Source organism: Mya arenaria, chromosome 2, assembly GCF_026914265.1.
Source record: "Mya arenaria isolate MELC-2E11 chromosome 2, ASM2691426v1".
Taxonomy (NCBI): Eukaryota; Metazoa; Mollusca; class Bivalvia; order Myida; family Myidae; genus Mya; species Mya arenaria.
The window spans coordinates 29,418,429-29,431,002 of record NC_069123.1 but is presented as its reverse complement, the minus strand read 5'-3'; the positions used below and the strand labels follow the sequence as shown (position 1 = coordinate 29,431,002).

Sequence of the window (12,574 nt, the reverse complement as noted above, 5' to 3'; positions counted from 1 at the left end):
TAAGATTATAAAACATATTAATAAAAGTATCCATGAACTTACAGCCAGACACTACCACTTAAACTTCACGTTACATAACATTTGAATGAGGAAGACGACAAACAATAGCAATTTTGACAATAAGTATTTAACAAAATAAGTAATTGTATTTCTAGTGGAAGCGGATTCGTTTTAATGACCATTCAAGATTACTAACCACTAGGATGTGCATCGATAAAAGGTTAAGGTTTAAGTTATCCTTTTTTCCAGTTGACAAATATGAACTACTTGTATATCAAGCTTAAAAGTGGTCTCGTTCTCTGTGTGGCATATTAAATAGTATGTGTGTTAATGGAAATAGCACAAACATCGGAATTTAACGATCGTGATTCACAGTTGTCAATACTCAGTGAATAATGCCAGACTTAATGTCAATATGAATGTGCCATGCGTAGTAGTGATTCTGTTAGTTTGCTTCAAAGGAGGTAAGTAAAGACAAACAAGTGAGAGTAGTCAAATTGTATATGTGATCGCCTCTCATCAAAAAGGTTATGGGTTTAAAACCACCCAGGTTGAAAGTAGTCTGGTGGTATAGGTGTCCGCCTCTCAGTGAAGAGGTTATGGGTTTAAAACCACCCAAGTTGAAAGTAGTCTGGTGGTATAGGTGTCCGCCTCTCAGTGAAGAGGTTATGGGTTTAAAACCACCAAAGTTGAAAGTAGTGGACAGCTCTCAGCGAAGAGGTTATGGGTTTAAAACCACCAAGGTTGAAAGTAGTCTTGTAGTAAAGGTGTCTGCCTCTCAGCGAAGAGGTTATGGTTTTAAGACCACCCAGGTTGAAAGTAGTCTGGTGGTAAAGGTATCTGCCTCTCATCGAAGAGGTTATGGGTTTAAAACCACCCAGGTTGAAAGTAGTCTGGTGGTAAAGGTATCTGCCTCTCATCGATGAGGTTATGGGTTTAAAACCACCCAGTGTGAAAGTAGTCTATTAGCATAGGTGTCCGCCTCTCATCGAAGAGGATATGGGTTTAAAGCCACCCAGGGTGAAAGTAGTCTAGTAGTATAGGTGTCCACCTCTCAGCGAAGAGGTCATGTGTTTGAAACCACCCAGGGTGAAAGTAGTCTGGTGGTATAGGTGTCCGCCTCTCATCGAAGAAAACCATCCAGGTTGAAAGTAGTCTGGTGGTATAGGTGTCCGCCTCTCAGCGAAGAGGTTATGTGTTTAATACCACCCAGGGTGAAAGTAGTCTGGGGGTATAGGTGTCCGCCTCTCGCCCAATAGGATGTGATTTTGATCCCCACCAGGGTGAGGTAGTCTAGTAGTATAGGTGTCCTACTCTCGCCCAAGACGATGTGGATTTGGTCCCCACCAGGTTGAGAGTAGTCTAGTTGTAAATGTGAGATAACAGATATATCACAGAGGTTGTGGGTTCGATAACATTTAGGGTTTGTTTGTCATGGGCGGTTAAAATGGACACCAGTACTGGTTTTAAGCAAGGAAACATACTCGAGAGTGATTTTATAAGCTATTAGATTTCCTTACAATCGAGCTTAAAGAAATAATTAGGAATTATGAATTATAAATTTATTAATGACAGTTGAGACCCATCACTATAAATTTTAACATGATATTATATTACACTGTTTATACTAACAATGTATGAAATCTTTGAGTGCAACTCGTAAACTTCTTTCTACAGTTTTGATACTAATGCATGTAATGTACTGGTGTTCTGTTTCAGTTTTAGGCAATGATTGTGGCAATATCAATTATTCACAACCAGCTTTCAAAGGGAGAAATGTTACATTATTCTACAAGCCAATCGAATTCTCGTTTTCTGAAAAACCTACATTTTTCTACATAAGGGGAACTAATTGGAAACTTCTTTCATCAACCATTGTGTCAAATTTAACGTCGGGCGTCTTTACTACGGTGTTTGACACAAAGCTTTCGAATGTTGGACAACTATATGCAAAATATGGTTCATGCTACAGTGAAACAATTCATCTCAACTTACAAGGCATGTCAGCTTTAATTGTTTATTGCTTGTTTTATGCAATTGAAGGTGCTGAAATAAGCATAAGTTTTTCAGGAAGTTGGTTAATTATGTCCTTTGTACAAAGTACTAATCTGTAAAACTGTAATATTTATATGAAAAACATCAAATAATTCATCAGATTTCCAGAAACAGTACTTTGCACTTTCGTCTCCTTATTTTTAAACTTTGCTGGAACCCAAAATAGTGTAGTCGTTAAAGCTGCACTCTCACAGATTATTCGATTTGACAACTTTTTCATTTTTTGTCTCACAATCAGCTGATTTTGTCATCAATGCTTTTGATTCAGTCATATAAGCTAACCCACAATAGAACAGATCTCAATTATTTGGAAAATTGCCGAATTTTTTCTTAAAGTGTTTGTCATAAAACATACATTTTCGAACGTAAATAAAACAAAACTAATCTTTTATCACCAGTCTTATATCACCGGGACAAGTACGCAAATTTTTGCTCATTCCAGGACAAAAAAACAAAAGTCGTCATCACGATCAGTCTATAAGAGTGCATCTTTAAAGTTCATTTCCCGTTAATTATATAAAGAAAAAAAAGTAGAACAAAACAATAATATAATACGCAAAGTTAGAAATCCACGAGAAGGCGTTTTGAAAACAAATAATTGATTCTTTCCACTCTAGATACACTTTTAATTCAATTGTGATTTATTTTGTATGATGTAGATCATAATTCTTAGGACATTGAATAGCTACTTGTAATTGCTGATGATAATGATTTTGCTACCAGACCTTTCTGGGGGATGTGGATATATTTATCTTCGAACACCGAATCCTGTTGTGGGTAAGAACGTTGAAATAGGATATTATCCTGCACCGGCGGTGATTGGGCTCACTGGTGAATACAGTCGTGAGTGGTATAATGAATCATCAAGATCTTTAATGACCTTGACGGAGGGTCTGTTGACTGAGGAAGAATTACCCAATAAAGAATTTGTCCTGACCATTTATAACTCCACTCGGTGGACGACGGGAAATTACAGTGTGAAATGTACGAAAAGTACCACCAACAGGCTCTCTACCGAACGTGTCTATGTTAAGGTGACAGGTACGACTATTAATCGAGGTTTAACGTAAACTTTCATTAATCGAAATACCGGAAGAAAGCGGTTTTGTGAATGATTGTTTTTGTTTTGTCATCTCCTTGCGTTTAACATATGATACGGATTTTTGATTGACTAATTGATTGACTAATTATTTGATTGATCATTTGATTGATTGATTGATTGATTGATTGATTAATGATGATGGTGATGATGATTATGATGATGGTGATGATGATGATGATGATGATGATGATGATGATGATGATGATGATGATTTGCATAAGGCTTTTTGTTTTAGTTCCGCCTGGCCAGCCATTTCTTCAGTCACCAAATATCGTCCAGGATTGTCCCAAATGCCTGGTTGGCATCTTACATGAAAATCTCTACTACCATGTTTTTTGCAATACATCTGGGGGCACGACACCCTCCATATATGTCGGAGATGAGGGAGGTACAGTGTATAACGACACACAGTTCGAGAATATTTACAAAATTTCTCGAATTATACGCGAAGAAGATCATATGAAGACCGTAACCTGCAGTGTGTCGAACGCAGCGCTTGAAAACCCGTTAACAACGTCGGCTAAATTCTTCGTTGCAGGTAAGGCACCTTCTGACTCTTCCTTATTTAAAAAAAAACCTTGACAGACTTCATATGTCAAACAATTAGACCGAAACACACGTCATGATTGATTTATTTGGTGAATAATTAAATATTTCACATTGCGATTTACTTTTCATCCTACATGTTATATTGTTTTTGAACGTAATCGCATCAAATTATAATTCAAATCCGAAACAAATGTGATTATTTTTACATTTGTAAAGCTGCACTCCCACAGATTGTTCTTTTAATTTTTTTGGCTTGAAATGAGCCAAATTTTGCGTAAATGTCAAAATCAGCTTTTTCTAAGACAAAATAAATGTTTAAACTGTCATTAACGTGTTTGATATAGATCTATATAATTATTTTTAATGTATCATCATCTAATATGTCAATATCATCGATAATGGTATTGAAGTATTAACTATCTTTATTTCATTCAGTAAAACCTGAGGTTCCAGTTCTGAACGTACCTATCTTACGAGATGGAAATCCTGCAAATATCACGTGCATTTCAAGAGGAGGGAGACCCGCCACAAACTTAAGTCTCTGGTTGGATGAAGCGAACTATTCAGTAGACCATGTAAAGACTTACAAAACTTACTCGACAAGAACATATTCAACAATTTTAACTTTTAACAACCCTGCCAGAAAGGATTGGAATAGAAAGTTTGTGTCTTGCGTATCATCTTCACCCTTATTTGGGAAAACAGTGACACAACAAAAGACACTTAATTGCATATGTAAGTTTTGTTGTCATGTTATTGAAATGTATTATCATATTTTCACGCTTAGAGTAAACCCAGTAATATAATAATTCAACTTATAGATGATGTTTTGTTTTTAGATGATCTCATATTGATACAATTGAAATTTAATACACTAGTATGTAGAAAATTCCCTATATTTATAAAAATATATTGTGAGGTATGTTCCTGTGGTGTGCCCCGAACCACGCATACCATAAATGTACTGGGTAAATGAAAGGTCAACACACACACACACACACGCACGCACGCACGCACGCACACACACGAAAAAAAGAGTAAACCCAAACTCAAATAAGTAAGAATCTTTTCAAACAGAAAATGTGTAAATGCAGTATGATTCATTTTGCTTCTAATCCCAAGACCTATACGCATATTTTTCCTGAGGATCCATTATTCTTAATAATGTTTATCAACCGGAGGCATTGTTTAATGTAATATGTGCACAACCCTATGATGAGGACACTCAGATATTGAATCAAGACCAATGCTTAGAAACTCACTGAGTCATGTACAGGTATTGCTCATAGTAGTTGGTTTGTCCGTTTTTGCCATACCATTAAAGTGATATTCGTATTAAAATTTTAACAACAATACAAACTCATGAATAACAAACCTAAATATTGAGTGAAAAAAATTAAACAACTTACTAAATAATGCATTTATGAAAAATATTAATTACTGATAACAAGATTGTAATAGCTGAAAACGCATAAATTTTAAATGACTGGTGGGTCCTAGAAGATTTACAGTTACAAACTATTATCGCATAAGGTAGAAATATCGTGTTTTCTACATCTTTCTATCAAATTAAACAAGGTATCCTTCAAAAGAACCAGTGTTTAAACGGTGCCAAACGGTGCACATACCGCAATGTTTTTATATATATATTAAATGTGTGTTTGTTTCATGCGACAATAACCCTACGGATTATGCAACAGATTATTTTAATACTGGTTTTGTTCCTTTGAAATTTTAAGACTGTTATCTAATCATCAGTGTGATGGAAACACATTTGTTTCCGATTTTAGCTCGTGTTTATAAAAAGAGTTGGCAAATGTTTGTTAGCATTACCCGATAGTGAGGGTAAATAAGCTTGAGCGCCCCCCCCCCCCCGCCCCCACCGCTTGTTGGTATTTGCTGCGGATCCGTGGTCTAGTGGTAACTCATTTGACCGTCAATCCAGGGATCGCAGGTTCGATTTCCCGCCTCATCACGTAAAATACTAATCGTCTCCGGGAGGGACGTTTAATAGGGGTCCCGTGTGACAGTGCTGTGGCACATAACAAATCCTGGGTAGCTCTTACCAAGGTTACATTTTGTCTGTGCACTATGCTCCAAAATGACTAACGATCTTATCGGAGCACTCACCGAATGGGCCTTGCCCGGGTGCGAGTATAAATAAGCTTACCCACCCTTGGTGACATAAACGTGTCAAACGTGAATAGCTGATCATAGCGTAAAGCTTATCAAAGATATCAAACTTAAATTTCAAATTTACACTCCTATTTAAAAACACATTGGACACTTGTTGCACGTTCCATAACTCTGACTAAAGAATTTGACTAGCATTGCCTCTTTGTCGACTGGAGCGTGGGCATCCGTTTGCCATGGTTCTGATTGACTTGTTTTTAATCACAGATCCCCCAACGATGCTGACAATGGTAGCACCAACTATAACAAGCTATTTGCAGGACAGCTATACTCTCAAGTTCAGTTGCTTGACGGACACATACAATGACAATTGCTTTATATCCTGGACAAAAGATGGCCAACTACATCATGCAAACACATACTGGACAGACAAAATACATGATTCACATTTAATGGTGTTTGCGAATGTCAGCAAAGAAAACAATGGTCAAACTGTTACCTGCAGCGTCAATTGCTCCAACTTTGATGTTCAACTATCCAAGTCGCATACTTTACAAGTACCATGTACGTATCTCGACAGCGTTTTTAGAGTTCTAAAATACTGAGGAGTCATTGCCAGTCTTTAGTATTTATAAGAGGCGTTGATAAATGACAAGATAGTTATACATAATAAAAATAAATAATTGACTATTTCTATTCTTAAATTCCCATTTGCCTATTTCAGATAAACCGAGTGTTAGCTTGTCGGTTCAAAACAAAGTATGGCTAAATGCTCATGACACTACCAGCGTAATTTGCACGGCAAAGAGCCAACCACTTTCGGATATTGTTTGGTCGGTTAACGGAGACACACAACTCCTCGTTTGCAATAAGTCCATAGAATGTGAGATTCATACACTGCCAATAGAAACAGATGAACACAGAAACTATATATGCACAGCTTATTTCGAATTTGGAGACTATGACACAATTGCAACCATTTCATTTCTTGCAATTGGAAGAGGTATGTTTTAATTTTAGTAAATTTGGTATGTGTGGTTGAGGGCCAAATGATTAAACTGATTGTTTCGTAAAGATCCTTTTTTCCAAAAAAAACCAATCTCGCTATTATTGCATTAGGATTTCAATAAATCAAGCCTGTTTCATAAATGTCCGATTTTATTTCCATAACAGCTTCGACACAAAAGACATATGAAATTCCAAATGAAAGTGAAGATGCGTCATTGACCAACAGAAACGGTATACCAATAGTGTGGATAGTCATTGGGTTGAGCGTTATTATTGCGGTTGTCATTATATCAACGGTCATTGTATTGGCCAGAAAACGTAAGGTTAACTAGCATTTGTGTTGTGTTATTTCGTTGTGTTTTGGGGTAACTTCTTACAGAAATGGTAGCAAATTTTGAGATATCATGTTCGAGGGTTATCTTTTGTATCCATGGATTTTTTTACTCTACATCGTCGCTTTCATTTGACATGTATTTCTTCTAATGTAGGGTTTTTAAAGAAGAATCATCACGCAAATTCAAGCGAACCGTACGTATATTTCATATGATTTATTGTATCTCTTCAGTTTCTACATTTCTAAATTCTTTTAGTTTTAGTTGTTTTAAAAAACATCTTCAACGTTTAAAATGCACGTTCTGTTGAAATTAGTGTAGATGGTTGTTTATACATTAATAATGAACTATTTATGACTTTTTACAACGTCCTTTTCAGTCAGCCTGTCCAACATGGTGAGTTATTCATCTCATGTAATCAAACTATTTACCTAGGTAATAACCATGGATTTGGTATGTTCATGGCACCGATATGTCGAGTAAATGGCACCGATATGTCGATTAAGTGGCACTGATGTGTCGATTAAATGCTTAGTCAAAATAGTACCTGAAAACACATGATATGAACATTATAGACCAAAGAATTATATCTATATATTTCGAAAAGCAACAAACATATCTTTACTACCAAATTGTTGGCCGTGTATAACAATATATGAAAATTGTTTTCAATGCAGCCAACGTGCAGGGGAATGAAACAGTAGAAATGAACGAAGAGGTTATATACGCCCAAGTTAACAAAGTCAGGACAAATAGGACGGAAACATTGGGGCCTAAAACGAAGGTAGTGTGTTTATGGCATCAGCTGTAAATGACAAATCACATTTGAGTGGTCTTAAATAAATGCAAGAGCAATCCAGTCTTAATAGACTTTTAATTGATGAACACATGTATTTGAAACAAACCTTAAACATGTACTTTAAGTTTATTAACAGTTTTCTGGACCATTTCCTTAGAGTAAGATCAAAGTTTCAAAGTTTTATTCGCATAACATCCAGAAGGCCATGGCCCATGTGGACAAATATCATATTTAGTGTTTACAGGTGAACGCATATACAAAACAGTATTACCAATATTTTACTAAAATTAACCGTCAGTACATCAAAAGAAAACCTCAAGCAATAAAGCAAAATACTAATCAAACTAATTTCCATCATTTTGTATTTCATGAACACATCAGATGATCTTTGTCGGTTTGTCAGTTATTTTTCGATGTTGTTTATTTTTGTTTCTTCTTGCATCGAACAAAATGTATTGTCTTCGTGTGGGCACTCAAAACACTCATGTGGCATTTTAGGGAATTTTATCTAAGCAAGATCAGGCAATCGTACAACGTTTGTTTTAATATATTGTCAGCACCCAAGTGCATAATTATATTTTCTAGGGTTCAGATACTAACCTAGTGTATGCAGATATAGACATCGAACATTTGGAGACGGCCAGCAAACCACCTTCGAGAGAGAGGCCGCCAAGTCCGACAGAATATGCTGAAATTCATACTATCAGAACAGAACGTGGATCAAACAGTGACAATATTATTACCTCAAGTCAGGGAAAATAATAAGTTTACATACGTGCCAATAAGCTGATGTATTCAAATATAACATATTTCTGAATATTAAAATTATTAATTGATTTAAGTCATAAATCAATCTGAGAAATGGCATTTACCATTTGATTTACATTCGGTAAAAAAGACATGTGTAGGGAATTTCAGCGAAATCAGTCCCACTGATAGCAATATTTTAAGAGTTTTGAGATTTCCAAACAAATAATATGTATATACATGATTATACTAATTTACTTTAACTCGATTGTGAAGACGTTGCTTGTTTAACTTGTTAAAAGTATTCAGTTTTGATTTATCTTAATCAAACTTATAAGTTGTTAAAGAGGTAAATTTCAGTTTAAAAAAGACAACCTGTACTTAAGAGAATGCAGTGGGTTTTTTTTCTTACCTTTGGTAAAAAGTGTTGAATGATTTTTAGCTCTACAACCCAAGGGCCAGAAGAGCTTATGCCATGTCGTGGTGTCCGTTCGTCCGTCCGTGTGTCCGTAAACGATTGCTCATGAACGCGAAATTTTTGAGTGTATCTCAATCAAACTCATACAGTTTAAATGAGACCTCAATTTCTCTTTTAAACTAGCCATATCCGCATTAGCATGAGTAAAGTATGGCCCTTGAAATGGTATAGCCCTAGCAGAAGAATACTCTAAGGGAGGCAAACTGTACAGAGAGTTGTGTAGAATTGTAGTGATTCTCTCCTTTTGCCGTCTGTTAACCATGAGGATCATTGATTGCTTTCCTCTGAATGTGGGCTCAGCAAAGTGCCTGTAATTTGTATATACATTATTTGGGTAAAAACAAAAACACCAAAAAAGTCCAGACGGTGGAGCATAGGACATCATGGGCATTTTGTTATACTTTTACTTAAAATATATGGGCGCCTTGTAAGATGTTTTGTCTTTACCATCTTTGTAATGATGTATTTGTACAGTCTTGTTTTTGTAAATACTTGTATTTGTGTATTCTTGTGTTCAATTCACTGTTTGAACTATAAAATATTCATTATAGGGTATTTTAATAAAGTTTATCGAACCAACAGTTTTCGTTTATTCAGCGACACGCACTGAATCTAAATAGGATGACAGCAAAATTAATCTTTACCACTTGTAATTGTTGTGATTTATAGTTGATAATATATATTTATATATTCAACAATTAAATCGTCCAAAATTACTTTATATGTCAATTTTGGAGAAAAAACAACAACAATAAAATACGCTCAAATTTACATTTAAACCAGTTAAATTTCGGGCGGGGGAAGGGGCGAATGCCAAAAGGATGTTCCTCTAGGATACGCCCCCCTTTAAAGTCAAAGAAATGACACCACCTTGGCGAACTGGTTTTCGTAAAGATAATGCTATTTGACATATTTTACTAGTACCATGGCGGTTAACATTACATTTTAGATCGCGATATGACGATTTCATCATACATCGAGCTTCCCCGCCAAGTCTAAACTGTTCAAACTTTTTGTTGCAAAATTATATCTTTAAAGTTAACCTCAGCAGTTGCACTAAGGCAGTGGGGCTTTTCAAAAAAGATCTTAGTCAGTTGTAGTGGTAAATTAAAATTATCTTAGAGCCATAGTTTCATAATCTTGCCACATATATGTATTTGTGTGAACTAAACTCTAGCCGACATTAGAAATGAACATTAACATTAAGTTGACGAAATAAAAAAATCCATGTATTGTTATACGCTTATACAGATTTTAGAATTTTAGTCGTTACTTAAATTATATAAAAGTAGAGTATAAATGTCAGTTATAAATGGCAAATATCGAAAAATAATCCTAAACTTTGTATCATTTTAAACGTTTCCTAAGTTAAAATCCCACAGATATGTCGACAAAAACAACTGCCAAAATTTACATTTAGTCACAAGTGCGTTATTTAGCATGCATGCTGCTTAAAATAGAGACATTTCGCACTAAACACGTTAAAAAGACATATTAACCGATGTAAATAATAGCTACGTGGCCACAAATCATCAGTTTAAAAGGCGCGAAATATTGCTTAAATTATCTGTACACAAATTATATCGTATTTTGTTTTTTTATTATTCAAGTCAAATGAGTTTTAAAACTGATTTGTAAATTCATATGATTGAACAAGTAAACACAATGGCGGTTCCAACGTTGAAGCCTAGGGACCATGCCACCTCACTCATTGGCTGACAAGGGGAAATTCTAGACATCACTATATTAAACTTAAAATAGCTGTACATTTTCTTGAGGGCGGACCCCCACCCCTTGCCCCTTACCCCCCCCCCCCCCCCCCCCCCCCCAATATCGATTGTATGAGCATACTGATCAAAATTTCAACCCAGCATTGCATGCAGATATAATTTGTTCTAAAGTAAGCGAATACTTTTGTTGAGTATGTCGTTTATCTAGTTCAATATATATATATATATATATATATATTACCCCTTAAAACATAACATTTCAATAAATCAGTTAAAGAACAAGTAAGAGACACAAGTCACTGTACAGAATGGGAATCGGCCATAAGGAAAATTATTTAGATAAATCGTATATATATATATATACATTTATATAGAGAACGTGTATGCCGCTTAATATGATCCGCGAGCACAAGAAAGACAATTCGTTCTCATAGTTAGTACAACTTAACACCGAGTTGTTTCCCTTACATCAAAAGTGCATTGTTTCTATTGAAGAAACCCATTCCCATTCCCATTCCGTGCAGAGATGATTGGTCAGTTCATGATAAATGATTGAAAAGCGCTTGCGCTAACGAAAAGCAAAGGGACGAATGGGCAAAGGTACGAAAGTACGAAGGCGAATACACGAATGCAAAGGTACGAAAGTACAAAGGCAAAGGGACGAAGGGGCAAAGGTACGAAAGTACGAAGGCGAATACACGAATGCGAAGATATGAAAGTACAAAGGCAAAGGGACGAAGGGGCAAAGGTACGAAAGTACGAAGGCGAAGACACGAATGCGAAGATACGAAAGTACAAAGGCAAAGGGACGAAGGCAAAGGAGCGAATTAAGTGGCATTCGTACCATCGTGTCTTCGCCTTTGTGCCGTCGTGCCTTTCAATCAGTGCTTCTGTTCTAGTTTAATCTAGCAGTTAAAATTGTTGTGACTTATGGTTGATAATTTATATGAATAAATTTAAAAATTTAACGGAAAGAAAGAAATACGCTCAAAATTAACCATTTCGGACTAGAAATTATTAAAAAATAATATGGAGTACTCCTCTGCCAACATTTTAAACCATTCAAATTTTGATTCTGAGGGAGGGGCGAATGTCAAAAGGTTGTACCCCTAGGATACGCCCCCTCTAAGGTCAAAGAAAGGACACCGCCTTGGTGAACAGATTTACGTAAAGGAAATTATATTTGACATATTGTCATTGAGGTTAACAATGCATTTAGATAGCGATATGACGATTTCATCATACGTCAAGCTTTCCTAAATTGTAAAAACTTGAATTTACCTAAAAGTGGTATTCTGGAGTCCGGTCAGAAAGTAAGTTATGCCTGATTCCAAGAGGGGTGGGGGTGACACCCAGAGTCTATGATTGCTAGATAGTATTGTGTTACCAGGGTTTGTTATTATAATATTTGACCAAGTTACTTAGATTTTGCCTTGAATCGATCCATGCTATTATATTCAAAATTAATATTTTTATTTATTGTTCTTCATGATTTAATACTCACAATAATACTAAAGGAAATACAATAAATCAAAACAATACACACTATTTAGGTCGCAGATACACTCGATGTGTCATGTTTTGATATCGTAAGATTTTACATTATACTGTGTTGCACACAAAAACAACACAACCTTAATT

The 12,574-nt window shown here is 35.6% G+C and overlaps 1 protein-coding gene across 3 annotated transcripts; it reads left to right on the top strand.

The window, feature by feature from the left end:
- Positions 1–222: 222 nt before the first annotated feature.
- Positions 223–9,773, top strand: LOC128210632 (uncharacterized). Of its 3 annotated transcripts, XM_052914986.1 has the most exons (12): positions 223–464; positions 1,720–1,998; positions 2,779–3,096; positions 3,393–3,695; positions 4,142–4,441; positions 6,107–6,403; positions 6,564–6,842; positions 7,013–7,165; positions 7,336–7,375; positions 7,559–7,575; positions 7,857–7,963; positions 8,564–9,773. In XM_052914986.1, the coding sequence occupies exons 1-12, from the start codon at positions 416–418 to the stop codon at positions 8,738–8,740; spliced, it is 2,319 nt and encodes a 772-aa protein (XP_052770946.1). In that variant the 5' UTR covers positions 223–415; the 3' UTR covers positions 8,741–9,773. The 3 variants fall into 3 exon arrangements, with proteins under 3 accessions (XP_052770946.1, XP_052770952.1, XP_052770959.1); XM_052914992.1 differs by lacking the exon at positions 6,107–6,403; XM_052914999.1 differs by lacking the exons at positions 1,720–1,998; positions 2,779–3,096.
- Positions 9,774–12,574: the final 2,801 nt, after the last annotated feature.